The 20,177-nt window shown below is 42.9% G+C and overlaps 2 protein-coding genes across 5 annotated transcripts in view; one reads left to right on the top strand and one right to left on the bottom strand.

Annotated features, from left to right (window-relative positions):
* The first annotated feature begins 34 nt into the window (after window positions 1–34).
* LOC134009615 (uncharacterized) lies at window positions 35–9,389 on the top strand. Its single transcript, XM_062449166.1, has 18 exons — window positions 35–219; window positions 512–534; window positions 1,265–1,328; window positions 1,762–1,967; window positions 2,061–2,129; window positions 2,229–2,297; window positions 2,380–2,841; window positions 2,985–3,149; window positions 3,252–3,306; window positions 3,389–3,479; window positions 3,578–3,719; window positions 3,981–4,085; window positions 4,524–4,614; window positions 4,876–5,044; window positions 5,172–5,246; window positions 5,463–5,565; window positions 6,124–6,242; window positions 8,873–9,389. The coding sequence occupies exons 1-18, from the start codon at window positions 192–194 to the stop codon at window positions 9,009–9,011; spliced, it is 2,175 nt and encodes a 724-aa protein (XP_062305150.1). The 5' UTR covers window positions 35–191; the 3' UTR covers window positions 9,012–9,389.
* LOC134009616 (zeta-sarcoglycan) overlaps window positions 9,047–20,177 on the bottom strand; it is a 23,236-nt gene continuing 12,105 nt past the window's right edge. For 3 of the 4 annotated variants that reach the window (XM_062449167.1, XM_062449168.1, XM_062449169.1), the window contains exons 3-10: window positions 19,049–19,150; window positions 16,181–16,268; window positions 15,112–15,234; window positions 14,904–14,976; window positions 12,511–12,634; window positions 11,320–12,211; window positions 10,915–11,093; window positions 9,047–9,718 (exon numbers count right to left, since the gene is read on the bottom strand). In XM_062449167.1, coding sequence (XP_062305151.1) covers window positions 12,011–12,211; window positions 12,511–12,634; window positions 14,904–14,976; window positions 15,112–15,234; window positions 16,181–16,268; window positions 19,049–19,150 — 711 coding nt within the window. In that variant the 3' untranslated portion in view covers window positions 9,047–9,718; window positions 10,915–11,093; window positions 11,320–12,010. Of the gene's footprint in view, window positions 9,719–10,914; window positions 11,094–11,319; window positions 12,212–12,510; window positions 12,635–14,903; window positions 14,977–15,111; window positions 15,235–16,180; window positions 16,269–19,048; window positions 19,151–19,276; window positions 19,425–20,177 lie in introns of all 4 variants that reach the window. The other variant, XM_062449170.1, reaches the window with a different exon arrangement.

Raw genomic sequence — 20,177 nt, 5'->3', positions numbered from 1 at the left:
ATTCCATTGAAGAAGAGTTGGCTCATGTGTTCAGTAAGTTTTTAGCTAGCCAACTAGTAGCTAATAAGTTCAAAGTCCAACATCGACGCTGTGGAGTGGAAGCCCGTAACATTAAACAATATGATTTAGTTAACTTAATTACTTTAAATTCAGTCGTATTATATATCCTAAAGATATAGCCGTCGTTAAATATGGCTAGATTTAGACAAGTGGAACCAGGTAAGCGAATGTATTTATTTTGTTTGGTACAAAGTTGCTAAGCAAAAAATAGGCAGCTTTGCTAGCAAAGCCAAACAAACTTAGATTGAGGAAATGCTAACTTAGCTGACTTATTTAAGTGTTGGTGGGTTGAGTGTTTTTAAAGTTTGGATGCCACTAAAATGCCAGTATTAACGATTTTTCAGTATTTTGCTAATGTGGTACTGTAGGCTAGCTCTAGTGTGTTTTGATTGTAGATGGCTTAACCTGAAGTTGATTTATACATGTTTGCAATGTCTGTTTTTCCTTGTAGACGACGCTGACCTCCGCATGGTCGTAAGTACCAAATTCGTTTTTTGTTTGGTTTAGTCAAGCATTACTGCAACGTAACTCTAGTAGAAGCTCACGGCAACCCTAGGCCAAATAAATATTTGTGATCGACCGCGACGAACGCGGAAATGAATCAGTTCATGATTGTCAAGGATATTTAAGGAAATGGAATGTTTTTCGCAAGTCGTGATGGTGTTTTGAACTTCTGAAAGAAACAAAAAACATCGCGAGGATGTATAGTTACATTACATTTATTCATTGAACTTAGCAGACGCTTTTATCCAAAGCGACTTCTTAGAGAGAGCTTTACAAAAGTGCATAGGCCAATGATCATAAACAACTAGATAGCGACTAGGCCTACAGGTAGGGAAGATACATGTTCTGCTCTCAATGTAATCACAACGGAGTTCCCAGCGTCAAGCGTGTAGTACAGAGATATGACGACGAGTAGGACGTGCGTCGCAGTCTTGCGGCTCCCCATTTTTGCACTACTGCCATATGTTTACAATGCCATTTACACAGCTGTATCAGAAGCTAGAAACTGATACATAATGAAAGTTTGGTATGTACAAACTTTGTACATATGTATATTGTTCATTGTGTGTGTGTGTTACTATGCCTGTCCCTATATGCCCCTCCACTCCCTTCCCAACAGCGTTTTTTTTCATTGTTCATGTGCCTGCTCATTGTGTTATGAACATACATGTAATTAAATGACCTGTTTTTCTCATGACAGGAAACAGTCTTGGAAATTGCACATGAAGAATCTAAAGGCCGAGATGTAAGAATTGGACTTCTTGGTAAGAAGCAGTACTTGAACATTAATGATGCACACAAACGTGTCATGATGACTGTCTGCAGTGATGTAATAATTTAGTCATTTTAGTAGACAGTTTTATAGAAATCAATGTATAGGGAAGATTTGAACATACTACCTTCTGATCTGCAGTCAAACTGCTATACTCATCCCCATTATTAACACCGCTGATAAGTTGTGAATTTTGTCATTGGGCAACATGTTGATGATCGTTATTCATTGTCTCGTTAGGTTCTGAAGTCTTTTCCACCCACTGTATAATCGTGTTTACTAGTATCAGTATAGCCTTTTACTTTTATGTCTGGGGGAACTAGTTCCCCCCTTTATTTGCTATTCATATTGTTTTTGTCCTGTCACAAAGAATCTTCTTATAACCTCATAACATATCACTGAGTGAAATCTATTCTGATTTGCAGGTTTAGACGAGCACAACAATATCTGTTACCTGCAGGGGGGTTATGAATATGATGACGGCAGACCAAACGATGACGTCCCTACGAGTGTGTACTGTGGAGTTTCCAAAGAGTTCTTGGCCAAAAAACTGTCGACCAGGCCTCCAGTCAGGCGGCAAAAGAAACCCGAAACCACAGTGCTCTCCACCACCACATATTCAGCTGAAACTGTGAGCGCTTTAATACAAATACAAATACAAATAATGAAAGCGAAGACAATTGTGTATGCTGACCTCACTGAACTTTTGTTGTGCTTTCTGTAGCATTTTAAACTATTAGAAGAGGAGGAGAAGAGCAAGGAGAGAGCAGAGAAAAAGCGGCTTAGAAAATTGGTGAGTTTCACTGTCAAAATCCCGAGGTTTGCCGGTTGATTACAAGCAAATTATTTAAGCAAGTGGGAAAAGTACAATTAAAAAATGTCTGCCCAACAGAGACAAAGGGAGAGGAGACGCCTAGAGAAATCGGATAAACTAAAACTTAACACAGAACATTTGTTAGAGGTTAGTCATCTGTCTCTTTCTACCAATGTCTGTTTCCCAGTAACCTTGGAGCATTGTTTGAATGAAAAACATATTTTGACAGGATAATAATGATGACACGCAGTGTAAGGTGGCGGAGGGTAAAGGTGTACTTAAGAATTCTAAAGAGACCACTGCTACAGAAGCACAAGAAAAACCAGCTGCATCTAATAAACCAGCTGCATCTAGTATACCTGCTGCATCCAGTATACCTGCTGCATCCAGTATACCTGCTGCATCCAGTATACCTGCTGCATCCAGTATACCTGCTGCATCCAGTATACCTGCTGCATCCAGTATACCTGCTGCATCCAGTATACCTGCTGCATCCAGTATACCTGCTGCATCCAGTAAACCTGCTGCATCCAGTAAACCTGCTGCATCCAGTAAACCTGCTGCATCCAGTAAACCTGCTGCATCCAGTAAACCTGCTGCATCCAGTAATTCCGGCAACAGTGGCAGCAGCAGCGAAGAGGATTCCAGTGAGGATGAAGATGATAAAGAGAGCTTGTCTGGGCAATGCGAGGTAAAAATGTGCGGCAACAGTTATATTGATAGATTTAAGTTGTGTTGTGGTTAGTGTCATATATAGTATATAGTGTTAGAGTATAGTAGGGTAGAGCAAAGTACTCCTTAAATATGGACTGGTCTTCTCTATGGTTTCTGCAGCAAGAGCTGGACCTCTCCAGCTGTTTTATATCCAAAGCTGTTGACATAGCCAAGCGTAAATTTGAACTCAAGCCTAAGCCAGAGAATAAGACCGAGAAGAAGATTCCAGCTCCGGTCAGCCAACTGAAAACAAAGCCAAATGAAGAAAAGAATGGTGTAAAACAGGTACAGAAAGTTAACATAATCATTTAAAACTCAGACATGGTAGACCATTATTGTTATTGGCTAAAATGTGTGAATTTTCTAACTTTTCTTTATCTTTTACAGAATTTGCCCATTCCAAAGTCTGAAGATTTACAAAAAATTAGTACAGAGCTTGCCGGTAAATCATAAGAGATGACAATTTTGATTTTGATTGATTATTAATGAAAAGCCACAAAATCACTTTTTTTTTTTTTTTACAGTAATGGGAAACAAGTTTGCAAGCAATGGCCGTTTTGATGTGGCTGTGAAGTATTTTACAGATGCAATTAAGTATAACCCCAAAGAATATAGGTAAGAAGCGCTCTGACTGTGTAACATTTGAATCTAGACACCGGTTATTATCTTCTACACATGCCAGATTTTGAGGTCAACTCTGCACTCTGTTCCAGGTTGTTTGGCAACCGTTCCTTCTGCTTCGAGAAGATGCAGGAGTATGAGAGGGCGTTGACCGATGCTGAGTTGTCCCTCAACTTGTGTCCTGGCTGGGTCAAGGGCCTTTACAGGAAGGGAAGAGCTCTGGCCGGTCTGCAGGTATCGTTATCAGTCACCGGGGCCTGTAGGTTGCCAGGTGTGATTTGTCTATCGTGGCTTGGATGTTCCCTCTTGTCTTTTGAAAATGTTTACCTAGTAAACTGGCACCTATCCTCCTGATGCATACCGAGGCCTGGCATTGATCCAGCAGCCTCGTAATGAACCAGGAAGTTGTCCCTCTTCTTTCATGCCTGGATACCCACAAGACAATGAGGAGTTTTGTGTCTCTCTCTTTAACCCTTTGCTTGTTTCCCCCTTCAGAGATATGATGAGGCTGCCCAGGCCTTTAAGGAGGTCCTACAGTTAGACAGCTCCTGTGTAGATGCTGCCCAGGAGCTCATGAGGGTTCAGATAATACAGCTAATGGTCAGTAGTAGTACCCACTCTCATGGGTCTACTGTGTGTTAGAACGGGGCTTTTACTTTGACTGCTGTTATGAGGAATTGGTTTAACCCTTGTGCTGCCTTCGGGTCACATGACCCAAAGGTTCATAACGAACCATTGTTGTGTTTACCCAATTTTACCCAATACAAAAACAAATAAAAATAATTTTTTAACCTTTGCAATGTGGAGGGTCTGAGACAGCCCGACGGTTAAAAGAAAATGCTTCACTTTGTTTTTGCATGCAGAAAAGTTGTCGCAATACGACGGTGGGTAACAATGACTGATGGGTCCGAATGACCCGAAGAGAACACAAGGGTTAATTTGAGTCATCAGTAGAGAAATGTCTGCTAAACTGTATAATTTGGGTATACGTTTCTCTCTTTTGCCTCTTACCTGAACACTACCTTTTTAATATTGCAGGAGTTTGGCTACTCTCGAGAGCAGAGCTCAAATGCCTTAATTATTCATGGCACAGTGAAGAAAGCTCTTGAGGCGCTGTCAAAGATTTCTGGTAGGCTTGCCAAAGAAACTTGATGCACCTTGTAATATTATTTCTCAAAAAACAATGCCCCTGTATTGACACATACTTGACATGTAAGAGGAAGGTATTAAACCTATTCTACTTGGAATAACTACTATAGGCTTTAATATGCCTAGTGACTCGCATAGTGCAGCGTGTATTGGTCAAATCTAAAACGTATCACTTGTTACTTGAGGTTTTGAAATATGTCCGTGGTGGTAAATAACCAAATGCTCTGTGTGCTTATCCCAGGGGCCTCGTTTATTACTAATGGAGTCTACCCGAATTCTGCTGCCTCTCCCCCCTCATGGTTCCGGGCCCCAACCCCAACCAATCCCCAGATCCAGCCCCCAACCAAAGCACAGACCCAACAGCTAAACAGCGCAGTCAAACCCAAGCAGGAAATGCCTCAAGCACAACTGTAAGTGACTGTGTTATTGTTTGTGTTCATGTAGTTGTAACGAGAACAGTGTGTGAACCTGCCGATGTGAGATGACAACACACCCTAACTACATTTTATTTAACGCCTTGCTTAAATGTTTGGACAGCGAACTATTTCCTGTTTGGGTTGGGAACCTGGGCCAAACGGTAACGGAATCCATGTTGAAGAACTTGTTCAGCATGTGAGTGACTTCCACCTAATCACACCCGTAGCTCACTGGTCTGCAGAGGCAGATAGCTGTGACCTCTGACCCCTGGCTGTATGGTCTGCAGAGGCAGATAGCTGTGACCTATGTACCACTTCTCAATGTATCCAAATGGAGTTATATTAGTACAGTTTTTTGATATGCATCATGGACGCTGCAGTCTTGAAGCTGGTGACTTGTCTTCTCTTGCAGTGCTGGAGAGGTTCACAGTGTGAAGCAGCTGAATAGCAGACGATGTGCCTTTGTCAATTTCACCAGCAAGAGCCACTGTGATGTTGCCATCCAAAAGTTACATGTGAGTGTCTTTTGTCAACGTCGTATGGGAAATGGGTGACTAGAAAGGCATCCAGTTGAGAGCATAGTTCCAGAAATGAGCCCTGTGTAAACAAGTACTGTTAGGAAATGTTCTCAACGTCCTTGCACTGTAATCCATCATATTTTTCCCTGCCATTTTTGGCTTTATTTCTTGAAAGGATAGTTGTAGACAGACAGGAAAGCAGGGAGGGAGAGAGATCTGTATGACATGCCCTGAGCTGGATTTGAACCCATTCTGATTCTGATGCTGCTGTGTTAGGTCATAGCCTTTCTTGTATACGCCCTTTCCTAGTGAGCCAGTGGAAACGCCTCCACCCTAAACAGACTCTCTACAAACTCTACCTAAATGAATCATTTTAACTAAGGGCACCATGTGGTTGAGATGTTAGATGTTGTTTTGTAAAATGCAGACAGTTCCATTCCACTAACCACTATAATCCTGTTACAACTGTGCACTTACGAAATGCGCTACTTGTCCATGGCTTTGGATAAAAGTGTACGCTAAATGAATAAACGGAAATGCCCTTTCCATCATCAGGGCCATGACCTCCATGGCTCCAGGATGACTGTTCGCTACCCAGACAGAATCCCCACACACATGGGCATGTCCAAGGCTGCGAGGCAGGCTGTGGACCTGCCTGAAAACTGCCAAAGCAGGTGAGGAACCACTGGACAAGCACACTGCTTTTACTCTCAGTGAAGCTAGTTGTCATGTTGTTCACCTTTTTGTATTCTATTAGAAAAATCATTGTCGGACAAATGTAATGTAAACTAGAGAGGGTACAATTTCTGGGGAAATTGTAGGGTGTGCTTGCTTGCGTCGGTTGCACAGGGGTCCGTTTTTGAATGACATTTTTACAACTGATTTCTGTATATTTTATATGAAAATGCATACTTATTATTTATAAAGATTAAATAGATTTCAAAGCATTTTTTTTTTTGCTGCTCATTTACAACTGAAAATACGAGTGAAGTGTAGAATGAAATAGATGTCTTCTCATTTCCCCTGCAAGAGGCAGCCTCATCGTTGAATCAAAACGAATACATTTGGCAGACCGGTGTAAAAATGGACCTAATCTCTATGACTTAAACGTCATTTTAAGTTTTTCCCTTCTCGTGATATTTTCAGGCATGTAGCCTACTCATTGCATTCATTCATTAATAAAGAACCCCCTTTGAAGATTATTCTACGACGTTACCCGGCAGTAGAAGATGGAATCGCGATTCAGACAGTCCCATCTGCTAACTTAAAATATGCCCCCCAAAACGTAAATAAGCTTGACATTTATTTAGTGGAAAATTGCTCATTCATAAAAAGCTCACTGGTAGCGATCATTGTCAGTAACAACGCAAAATGCGATATAGCCCTGTGTGGAGAAGCTGCCCCCCGGTAAATTGTACTACTACGGTACAGTACTAGTAGACTACTGCTGTGTTCGTCTTGGTAGCGATTGCGTTGGTTGAATTGGATTTAACGTTCCGTTGTACGGTTTAGGCTGAAATAAATTATTTTCATGAACAGATTGACAAAGTTTAGGCTGTGGCAATGAAGTTCAGGTTAGTAGTTAGATAGACTTTTGATTTAAGTAAGGGGAGTGCCGAACATGTTCTGTCGCCGTTTGACTTCCTACAGCTGTGTAGATGTTTTTGTAGTGTCTCGCGTAGGCTACAGCGTTGCAGTGAGCAACACTGGTTTGAAACCACAGGTAATGATCATTTCACCCACAAATCGGTTACTTGTAATCTAATGTCATAATAAATCCTACAACGAAAATGTATTTGTGAGGAATGTTTATTTTAAAGATTGAAAACAGATGCATCATAGACCACTGTAGTATGTGTTGCCCGGGCAACAGAGACTAATGTCATGATGCTAATGCTTCAGTGAAATAGTAGACTACCGTTTCCAAAAGTAGATGTGGGCCTACTTCCTTAATAATATCAGCTAATATTGTACATTACATTTCATAATTGTGTTTCACATCACAAAGTAAAATGAGTAAATAGTTATCACCCTGGCCTCTTTGCTTGTGGCGTTCCTGCAGCTGCCTTGCAGTAAAGCTATAGTTAGCCTAGCTATCCCCCAAGTTAACAGATGTGAAACGAATGTTCTGCTACAGGTAGTCACGCGTGTTTTCGTGACGTTAGTAACGTCAGTGACTGTGGCTAGCAAATTAGCCACCGTTAGCTTCACTTTTCACCACAATTTATACTTAAACCATGCAACGGAACGTAAATAAAAATACAACCAACGCAATCGCTACCAAGACGAACCTTTTGACACCGCCGTTGTGTATGTAGTCCAAATATTGACTGATCCTTAGGGGGGGCGAAAATAAACAATAATAAATAAATATATGTGAGAGAACAAAGGTTGTGCTCTCGCCGAAGGCTTGAGCACACCCAATTAGAGGGGGTACAATTTCAGAAATTAAGTGTGCTTGTAGCCGGCGCAGCTGGGGCAGTTGAACTATTATTGCCTGTTGATTCAATTCATATCAAGTGCCCATAATGTTCAAATATTTGGAGAAAGACAATAGTTAGGGTTGTACTTACATTTTCACATTACTAAAAGACAAACTCACTGACATTACAGTATCTGAAGAAAAGTTTGATTTAGTATTAATGCATATTGCATAGATCTAAAAGTATACTACAGAGATTTGTGGTTGAGGTAAGGCCAGTCATTTTGCAACCTACACAGCCAGCTAAAAGGGGTGGACAGACGGCACAAAACCAAAATTACATTTTCAGTTTTTCTTTTCAAGAATTATGTAACTAACATGATAAATCCATAACTGGACTTAAATAGAAAAAAAACCTGAGCACACTGTCCAAAAAAAAAACCCTGAAGATGCTGAACATACATTTTTAAAGATGCATTTGAAAGTAGATAATTTCTGCTTCATTTGAGACAGACCAGTGAATATGGACAAGGAAAGTGAGGCGAGGACATGTAGGTCAATGGCTCAAGTAAGATCCAAACCCCGGTAGTACAGCCTCAGCTTACATGGTACACACTTAACCATAGTGCTACCAGGGCCCCAGTACAATGAGCAAGCAACAATTTCATGTAAATATCCACTTTAACTGTGCATAATATTAACTTATGTATACAAAAAGGATAATGTCAAACAGCACTTAAACAAAACTACAAATACATAAATTAGTTGTGTTGGTGCCACAGATTGTACCACCTCCTGTTGCCATATAAACCCATCTCAGAAAGGTTTTGGTGTGAGTAACATGAAAGTAGAGAATAACGGGACCTCATCCCGGTGACACAGTTCCAGGGAGTGCTTCTTCTGGAGGAACATGGGCTGCAGCAGGAGACCGGTCTGCCCCTACAAACACATCCTGGAACACAAGGGCATCGACAGGCGCAAGACCAGCCCCACCGAAGAAGAATCAGGAGAACGGCACTAGAACCACACAGCCAGCCGCTGTGTTTTAAAATGATATTATTTTCCAGATTTCCACTCATATCAATTCTGCCTGGTGGTGGGAATCCATTTTTTTATGTTGTTGAAATCAAAGATGTTTTAAGTGAGTATTGGCCATTTCTTTACATATCTGCTTAGGCAAGGAGCCGGTGCTGCTGTAACATGAGCATTAATGTGCCACCTCTAGCTACTACGTCAGCAATCCTTGTAAAGTTACATTTGTTCAAACAAATGCAACCATGCTTTTTATTCTGATTTTAAATAATCATTGCTACCATTCCAGGTATTGAAATAACTAAATTATGTCAGTGTTCTTACTCTTTAGAATGGGAATATAAAAAATAAAAAAAGTGTCCCCTTTTCTCTGTTTTGGTCTTGCTGTATTTGTGAAGCTTGTGAACTAATAACTCACATTACACACACACACACACACTTAGAGCACATGCAAAACTCACTACATCAATGCTATGTGCTTGTTAAAGGCATCATTAACCCAACAGGTGGCAGCACATACCTGGTGTCAATTCAACAGTCCTGGGGTGGCAATCCCCAATTATGGTGAGAATTGCTGCAGGGTATAAACATTGAAATAGCATTCTTTAAACAGCATGGCCCCAGTATTCTTATAAGAGCAATACTCACTGCTGTGTGAGGGGAAACTGCCTTGTAATGGATAATTTGACACTGGGTCTGCGAAAGAGATGAACAGAGAATATTTAAGTCTGAATAAAAGGCATACTTACACAACTTAAATGACACGTCAGCCGTTAATACGACTGTCATAGCTCATCTTATACCTTTCCATTCTCATTAATGGATCCAAGTAACAGATTGGGGTCTTGGGTATTGTAGTACTTACTATTGCTTAGCCAGTTTTTCAACCTACTTTCTTCAAATAGCATTTTCAAGTTTTCACAAATGAACATGTCCATTAAAGCCATCAATAGCTATAACATGAAACAGATCTTTAATGTGTGCCCAACAGGACCTCTGTACCTTAATCCACAATAATGAATGGATTTCAATAAAAATGAATTCTACAGAGTGAAAGAGATAAAAGAAGGATGGTTTATGATTTGTTTGGCAATAAATGAATACATGGCATCCATTGTTACACATTTAGAGTCACTTTTTTGTAAATAAATTAAGCTGCAGCCATGACAGAAAAATCTAAAAACCTTTTTTGAAAAGGGAAACATGGTTGTGTAAATTCACTTGCAAAAGGTGGATACCAAAAAGTTTTAAAAAGCAACATTTGATCCAGTTTCTGCACAAACACCTGTCAACCTTTCAGAACTTCTTGCTTGAAAAGCAGCGAAATCTCACATCAAACAGCATATCTTCCATACTAAAGAGAAACTCCTCAAATCCTTCCTCCTTTTGTGGCTCAGTGTAACTCCGCTTTGGCAGGAGTCCAGTAATCCAATCTCCTGACCCACTTCAATTTGTTATAAACACAGTAACACAAAATCCAATTAACAAAAGAGGAGAACAAATGCCACAGATATGACTGTTGGATTTAGTGGTATTTGCATAATTGTATTGATTCCCATACGTTTATCTATGTGGTTTAATACAACAAGAGTTCATTACTATTTCCTAGACCTGTTGACCCATCACTTAAACCATTTTATTTCTAAGAATATCCTTACCCTTTTATGCCTTTATCATTTTTACATGGCCTATTTTGTTCCTGACTGCTCCAAATTGAAACAGTACTGAAATAACAGTACACAGTCCATCACTGTGTGGAATATAAAACATCCCAAAGCATATTGTGCAGGACGTGCACAGCTAAAGCTAGCATATTAGAACTGTAGTATAACGACATCAGAACCATACAAAAACGGAAACAAAAACAGTCAGACCGCTGACATGGTTCATACCCTGTTCTCTCAGCTCTGTGGGAGGGGGTGGTGCCGGACACAGGTCAACCAGGAAGTGGAGCAGAAGTGACTGTCTGGTCGGCCAAGTTGACGCACGGCTGCTTCTCTGAGATCTGCTGCTGGGGTTCATGGGCCATGGGATGGGATGGCGGAGCAAGAATGGGCTCCACGCAGGAGACCTAGTAATGGAGACAGTAATGGAGACAGTGAAAGGCCTGAGCAACCGTCAGGGTACTTTGCTGGTGCTGGACATAAACTTTTCTCTTTAGAAGAACTTGGTGTATTTGGCTATATGTATGACATATGGCCAAGGCCTGGTCTGAGCTGAGCTGGATTACCCAAAGTAACACACTATACATACACTGCAAAAAATACACTTTTATCAAAATGAACCAGGTATCTTACCTTTATTTTAAGGATCTTGTAAACTGTATGCAGTTTTTTTTTTTAAAGGTATCTTTGTAAGTACGCTACTTGTATCATTTTATCAGTACCATTTCAAATGTCTTTATCAAAACAGTTTTGTTTCAAAGTACAGTATAGACATTTGGAATACAGTATAGAAAACATCAATTGAACATGGGAAATCCTAAACAGTAAGTAATAACATGAACAATGGGAATCAAGCATTCTCTTAAGACCCAACACTCCAAAAAGTTGTGAATAACTAAAGAAGAAAATGGCAGAATTGTGCTCCCTCGACTGTTCTATGCAAGATGCAGACACCCCGACAAAGTATAGTCTACTCCGTGTTCCTTGTTCTATAGAAAAGGCACCTGTGTTCCCTGCCCTTTCTCCTTATCAGGAACTAACTGATGCATAAGGCGTTTATCTCTGGAATCTGCAGTGCTGGAAAGTTCCGGACTGTTGGCGAGGGAGCAGCGGAGAGCACCCCAAGGCCTTCCGTGGTGGACTGCATGTTGTGACGGGCGACAGTTACTGCTGCCCTCGGGCATGCGCTATGGACAGGCCTAGAGTCGGACGTCACCAAACGGTGCCCGTCTCTGGTGCGTAGTCGGATGACGAGGCAGACCCCCAGCAGGTAGACGGGTCCTCGAACCAGGGCCACGAGGTCTCCGCCGGCGCCAGTGCCAGGTCAGCTCCAGAGGCAGATGTTGCCGACAGCCTGGCAGGTGGAGCTGCTCTCGGCGGGGGAGAGGTAGAGCTTGCCGCTGGGGCAGACGCACACCTCGTACACCTTCTGTGCCCGGGGAGAGGAGGAGGAGGGGCCTGAGGACGCGGCGTAGGTGCCGAGGGGCAGGGTCTCCAGTCGGACAGCGGCGGCGTCTAAAAAGATCTGACCGGGGAAGACGGAATCAGTGGTGTTTTGTGGCTCTTCGAAGGTGTGGGTGCTCTGGCTTTGCTTGGAGCCATGACACTCCTTCCAACAAATAAATTGGAAAGCTAATTCAATCTGTGTGAGTGGGGCACTGGGGCTGCATTGGGAATACACGAACACAATTACAAAAAATGAGACCGTGACAAGTCAGGCCAAGGCTAGAGGGTGAAACCCTCGAGCAATAATGGACCTAATTATGATAATGCATTTGATGTTAATGGAGGCCCCCGGACGGGGAGGTTCCGCATGCTCCTCACCTCTCCCTCGGTGGACTGGAGGTGCAGGTCTTTCCGACACAAGGCCTTCAGCCCCCCCGTCCGGGCGCTGACCTCCACTCCCCTGGGGGCCTCCATGGTCAGGGTGCGCGTCGGGGACTCCAGCCTGACAACGACAGCAACACACACAGCTACCAGTGACCTATGTAGCATGAGGCACGCGTCTACTGTTATCCTACTTTGGGTTTTTTCCCCTAACTTGTGGAAGTGATTACAATGACGCGGACGACGAAAGCTGATTCCAAGTCCTGCACTTAAAACTTGGAACTTTGGTTTGATTTAACACTTTACATTACAAAACTTCCCAAAGACTTTGGAACGTTTTTTTTCTTCGTCTTCATGTAATCTACTAAAAGTCGTATCCACCTCATCTTTATTTATTTGTGTCTCAGCTAATGAGAATTCATTGCCATGCAGGCTTTAATGGAATATCAAATCAGCTTAGCGTGAGGCATTGTGCAATATGTTAATATTTGTATTATGAGCTTAGTTCCTGTGTTGACTTCCAACACCTCGATAAGAGTCGACTCTGGAACAGCGTTAAGGTTCACGGTTGCGTACCTCCTGTTCATTATTCTAGCCTGGTACTGCTCGTGAGCACATGTGCTGTTGTGGCATCTGATTCTGACCTTCAGCAATACAGAGGCTAATGCAATTATACATTTTCCTACCGTGGAATATTTGTTTACATGCAGAGATAAGAGCGAGAGCCAATCAATGAAAAATGTGTTTTCATAACTCTTAACCGTTTCAAATGGATTCTATTCCACCCAAATATGTTTTCAATGAATTTTAAATGAAGCGACTATAAATGCGTGGTTTGGAAATCGTTTAAATCTCCAGAACCTTTGAATGTGACACATATTTGGATTATGAAAAAGGCAAATGAATATCATCTGCATTCCAAAAGCCGGCTTCTACGCTTTCACAGAACTTACTGAGTTATGTACAGTCAAGTATTCTGTTTACCCTGTGCCACTTTGACGGCGGGCTACGAATTAGGCCAAGATGCTAACACACAGAAATATCCAGCCCAACACACCTTTCTATGACAGACCAAGATCACAGAGGAATGGAAAGGGAAACACATTTTCTCAGCTGAAATAACAATACGGCAGAACTATTCTCTTGGCAATTTTTGGTCTGCAACGTATCCTTCTTCCTTATTGGGAAAAAGTCAAAGCGCAGGTCCTTAAAAAAGTTCCTACGCAGAGCAGGGTTAATGAAACCTACAAGGTGACATAAGGTGTTGATGGAAATAGTCAAAGTCTATGGCACACTGGGTGTCGTTATGAAGTCAATCCCAGCAGATGTCCCTTGGAAAGGCTAAACAGCAGGTGTGTTGTGTTTCACTGTGACAAGGATAGGTAGAGCTTGTCCCCACCAACTGTTTTTGTTTATGCTCATGCTCTCCCTCTCTCCCTCACACACTCTCTCTCTTTCTCTCCCTCACACAGTCTCACATCTGAGGTTTTTGGCACAAGCATCACCCACTGCTATCCAAATGTTACCTGCCAGCCCTTGTGTGCAAACCTGAGGGGTGCAAAAATGCTTCCAAAAGTAGAAACACATTTGCAGCAGAAGATTTTTTTTCTTTATTTTCAATAGAAAATGACATTGTTGAATAGAAGTGCTACCATGGGTTTGTCGATCAGCTAATTATGCTTCCTGATCAATGCAACATGTTCGAACATCAACTTCTGTTGAATCGATGTGAAACGTCATTATGTCAGCAATTCAGAATGCCCCTCTTTTACATTCACTCTTCCTGATATTGACTACACTGCAGATGGTCACCCCTAAAGCTTGTGGGAGCTGTGTGTGTGTGTGTAAGTGTGTGTGTAGATGTGTAAGTGTGTGTACGCAAATGTGTTTCGCTCTGGGGCAACTTCATTAGCATTCAACTCACCATAGAGTGATTAGCTGCCAGAACAGTGTTTGTCTGCCAACTGTGATTCGAGCCCTCCATACAAGACCACAGAGGTGGGACCGCAACCACACTCGTTATGGCTGGTTGATGGATGCCCCACAACCACTGCCTGGGGTCATGTGTGCAGCTGGAGAGCAGGAACTGGAGTATGCATACCCTACAGGGTCCTCTCCAGCACTAATTTACCAACAAAGCCAAACCGAAGGCGCTTCCTCGTTGCCATGTGGAACAACTGATACGGTAAATGAGTTTACGCTTGCGCAAGTCATTATTACTGAGTGTTAAGTGAGGAAAAAGGCAGAGTAAATTGAACTTGAGAGGGGTTTTATGAGGGAAAGGGGGGAGATACTTGAGTGGTTTCGCGTTGCAGAGAATGACGGCGATAATAGCGTTTGTACGGTTCAATTTCCAAAGCTGGGTACAAATGTTACGGAGCATCGCTTACTTCAGGTCTTGTGAGGCGACCGCCTGGATGAGTGGCGTTTCTACCGAGTGACCAAACACAGCTCCCTCTGCACCTAGCCACAAAAAACAACATCACATTACTTCACGTCCGACATCCTTCTCTGACCGTGAAGCATTTTGGCTCAGAATTGGTTCCATATTAATTATCAGCTAAATGGAGAACAAAACCAAAAAGTGTCTATATTTACCGGTAACGGTGAGTTTGTCCGTTCCTATGCTGACCTGCTCCTCAGTTGCTGAGAACAGAAGTCTCTCTGAATTTGAGCTCCGTACCACCAGCCTCTGGCACTGGACCTCCACTGCCTCAGAATCTTGAAGGGGGTCAGGCAGTTCAATTGGGAGTGGAGTAACACGAGAAAATGGTATCAAGGCTCGGGAGTTGCAGGATTGGAACTGAGATTGATTCTATTGCATTTCAATCAATGGGAAATGGGCAACTTTCAAGCACAATCCAATCAAATGCCAAATGTTGACAGTTATTAACAGCAGATGAATACAGCAGGTGTTAGGACCTACCCACAACTATATACTGGTTTCTTCAGCTTCAGATGTGTAATAATCTCCTAATCAGTCAATGGTCAGTGCATTTGCATCTGTGAGTTGGGAGAAGCTGGCACACTGGATGTCAATTATTTCCGCCAAGTTTCACCTCATTTAATCGATGATTTCCCAAATGCTGTTTCTACCTAATCAGACACCAATTTCCCGGAGAAGGTCGAGCGCAACGGGTGATGTCATATCAAAAGCCTTGTTGAATTACCATCAATCTTAAACTTATACTGGGTAGAATCAATAGCCGTTCGAGATAATAAGTAGGTCATTTGCTTTCCAATGGTCATTAATCATGTAAATTGCTTAGGTAATTTGGTCTGACTGATGGTTAAACTTGACGATAATAAGAAGAATCCATTGCCCTTTCCATAAGTGACTCAAAGGTTAATGTCTGCAAAACTTCCCAGTGTTTCCTCAAGCGGAAGGAGACAATTGGCGATGAGAAAAAAAGATAAATTGTTGCTCTAAACTTGATTAGAGTCATTAAAGAGAGAAGATCGATCAGGCAATTTACAGTTTCAGCCCCTTTGTCTTAAAACAACAAATGGTCAGAATGGGTAGTAAATAGTAAAGTATCAAGATACATAATATTTTAGTTTAATTAAGCCAATCAAATTAGTAGGGCGCTCATTCATCATTTAATTAGTATGAGGCCAAAAACCAACAATAAAAACAAAACAGTCTAGCCAATAGACGGTATCTCACCCACTGTTAGCTGCCCGGTGAGTTGGCCTTGGCTGTTCCGGGCGTTAAGTGTTACATTGCTCTCGGCCCGCAAGACCAATGGGCTGTCCTGGGGAAAACATGAGAGGAACGAACGAGGATGCCAGAGGAGAAGAACAGACCGGAAGAAGAGACAGGGAAAAACAAAGAGTTAACGCTTAATTCTTTCTTAATGAATCAAAGTTTTTCAGCTGTAATGGCTTGCCATTATTACTCTGTAATTAACTCGGAACAATGGTTAAGAAAAAATACAACTTTGCTACAGTAATTGCCTGTTCAATAACCCATTCGGTGCATTGCATTTTAATCGCCTTTCTTCAACCTCAGACCAATCTTCTCCAGTAGAATGAAAACAAACCCTTAGAGTGGAAGACTGCAATTAAGCGGGTGAACTTCTGAGATGGTTTTCATCGAGAGCCTGCTGGATATGACATGCTCATCGTGAGCACAGGTTCTGAAGGACCCCCAGAGGGGCAGGAAGGGGGCTCATCAAGGTGGGATTTCCCAAATCCTAACTGAAGTATCACTTAAAAGAAAAGGGTGTACAGGCATTAACGGGTATCCTCTGGGGGGTGGACCTCAATGCGGCTCTCTTGAACGCTCCTTTGGAAGGGGATGAAAGCGATATTAGTCATTGCGGGGAAGGTCAGCCCAGAGACGAGAGCAAACGCGCATAAATGGAGCCTGTTGATGTTGTAGCTACAGTGAGGCTGTCCGACTGACAAATTACCATGGCGGAGCCAAAACAACGGGTGCTGCCCTGCATACTATGAGCAGCATCAGGGCCAGAGGCAAGAGGCACAGAGGACTACTTCTGAAAAGGCAGTCCAAGTGTGGAAAAGTTGTGTGACGTTTCAGGGTCTCAGGACTCGGCTGGTGCGTGATGAGATGGAGGTGGAAGCCTCACTTCATGCTAGCCCCCTTTAGCTTCAAGTCAATAAACAATGAAATCGACCTGAGGGGATTCAGGTTTCCTTCACACTCTGCTCACCCCAGCCCCTGTTATTGTGTGCGTTTGTTTACTATGGCACTAATTACTGTAATACAGTTGGAACTGTACAGTTCTGGTCCTTAATTATCTACCACATTTGCTATATGCAGATGTTTGTCACTTTGGAACAAATATCTACTTAATGAATGCATGTAGCTGTAAAAATGTTACGGTAATTAATGGTGTAAATTCATTCTAATTTCATTCCTAATTGTCTGTGTACATGCCTGTTAGTATCCGCCTCAGAGAGGGATAGGCTTCACTCCAATGAATCACACCTGCTCGGACCTATTTATAGAATGACTGGATCCCGTAGAGACAACAGCCAGCAGTTTTGAATGGCAGAGATTTGATTAACTTCCCCCTGCAGCTTAATATCAGTGTCATTAATATTACACTATTCAATTCACACCCAAGATCGTGTTTAGGGCTTTCATCTTGAGCCCACACAGTCACCATGTGCATTTCCACAAAGACGTTTGAGATCCGCAGATTTAACAGATTGAATATCTTTGGATCGTTCAATATACAGTACAGTAGTTCTTCTAACAGCTTATTTCCAGGGCTAACTCATTTCCTATCACATCAGAGGTCTATTACGAAATGAGCAAAGTTAAACAAGACATCTACATAGAGTTCTCCACACCAAAGGCTGTACCTCCACCATAGCTCTCTGTAATAGCTTATTGATCAGTGGTGCAAGTCAGACTGAAAAAGCGCTACATCCACAGTAGTATGACTAAACTCCCTGCAACTCAGGGGATAACCATAATCCTTCTCTCCCCCCCTGCTCAGTGCTTGACACATTTCCTCAGGTGAGAAATATTGAACAACCCTTTCAGAGATTCCCTCCCGCAAAAATCTCTGGCGAGAGGAGATAAGGGTGTCCTTGCATTGCTCGTCCGTAAACAACACTGTAAAAATGTCTCGGGGTGGTACTGCGCCAGTGTGTGGGGGCCAAGTCAAAAAGCGGGCCGAACTCTTCAGCATCTCCAGCGCAACGTGCCTGTGTTCAATGAGATTTCGAAACGTTCAATATGCACTGACAAGTAAATCAATGGCAACATCGAACGGGATGTACGAAGAAGGCCATCAAAGAGCCTACCGCACATCAAAGTCAATCGTCTACCTATTTTATCCACTTTCTCAATCAGTCCAGTGTACCAAATCGAGCCCGAAGTCTTGTCCTCACCCGTATCGACAGCACTCCAAAAGCATATCTCCCAGGTCCTGAAATTACTTTCCTCGACCATACCAAATCCCTGCAAAGGGAACCATCAACAGAACGCCTATGAAGTTAGCGGGAGAAGAAGAAAAAAAAAGAGCATTTGTGCTGGAGCTTCTCTTTAAGTTAATCTACAGAACATCAAAGGGTTGCGGGGTTGAAGGCAGGCGGGAGGGAGGAGGGGGGGGATGGGGCAGTGGGGGGGGCTTTATCGCGTGGGCTTGATTGGAAACCCAGCGGGTATTGTCCGTAATCGTCTAATCTCCAGTAGGGCTGGATGTGGCCTGGGAGAGGCAGAGGAGGATGTTATTACCTATTACCCATCTCCTGCTGATGGGGGAGCCCGATACAGACACGGGAGGACAGGAAATGAGGGGGAGAGAAGACCGTCACGGCTGGAGAGGGACAACGGGGACAGTCTTCGTCTGTGTTCCTACGTCTGATGGGTGCTCCCCGCCTTCAGATCAAGCCACACATCATGGACTTTCTTCCCGAAACGTTCAAGTTTCAAGAAAGTTTGACGAGTCCGTCAGAATACTTCGATCTGTGGGTCTTAGGCTGGTTTTGACTCGGGGGGGGGGGGGGGGGGGAGAATTAGCCAATCCAGTTGTGCCTCGCTGTTGTTTTTTCTTACCTTTCTCGACTGGATCTCGTTGACGTAGAGGGGCAGGAGGAACTCTGATATCCCCTCCAGACGGATGCCATCCCTGCTCACCTGGAGGTCTCCCATTCCGTTCTGTGACACAAACAGACAAAACGAGGGAAAGTGCTGGTCAAAAAAGCCTCAGGTAAACCAGGTGCTTGACTGGGTACATAATGTTGAGCCTAATATGAGCCCAAAACCTAGCCAGAGAATACTTACCATGGCAGCGTGGTGATTAAATCACATTTCAGTTCCCCAAAAACATCCTTGTGGTTTTATTCATTGTCGCTTGGAGCCTGCTAATGGTCGGCCGTGGCCTGGGTTAGCCCCCCTACCTCGAGGCTGTGAATGCCAGGCACCAAGGACACTGAGTGACAGGACAGAGGTAGGCTGTCACAGGGCAGTGACAGAGACACACGCTGTGAACACAGGCAGGGTGATGGCATGTCGCTAAGCCTTTCAAGCCGCACTAACGTGGCAACCCTCCGGATTTACGACAGAACGGCGACAAAGGTTACACAGACATCTTTCCGTGATTCTGTCTATCCTCTTCGAGGAAAGGTAGGGGTTTGATGTTTGTTACAATGTGTGTGATTCGGGTTAGGGTTAGCTATACATATTTTTTTTGTTTAAAGTTTTTTTATTTTAAGTCCACCAAACGAGTACTTACAAATGTATTTTCTGTCAATAATGCATTAAGTTGCTGTGTTCCAAATCAATACAACATCTGTTCAGTCAAAGATGGACCAATTCATCATTTAAAAAGATGAGAACAGTTCTAGTCCGAACAGACACGACCTGCATTCCAAATCTAGTTTTTTTTTCTCTCCCTATCAACTGAGATGAACAAATGTTGGAAACAAACAGGAGGGTAAAAGCCCAGGTTGGCATAGTTTTCTATTGAGCCAGCGAAGTCTTGAGAGATGGGAAGCGGAGGAGTACATTTTCTGGAGCGACACCAACACCGCTGATAAGGTCTTTACTGGCGACAGAGATTGATGGGAGGCTGGGGAGGGGGGGAGGTGATAAAGATAGTCTGGGGATGCATCCTTCTCCCTGGATGCAGTCGTCAGGAGTTTGTTGACAAAATGGTTGATGGGGTGCATTGTCCCCGAGAATG

Source organism: Osmerus eperlanus, chromosome 23 (assembly GCF_963692335.1).
Source record: "Osmerus eperlanus chromosome 23, fOsmEpe2.1, whole genome shotgun sequence".
Classification (NCBI taxonomy): domain Eukaryota; kingdom Metazoa; phylum Chordata; class Actinopteri; order Osmeriformes; family Osmeridae; genus Osmerus; species Osmerus eperlanus.
This window is presented reverse-complemented; position numbering and strand designations above follow the sequence as displayed.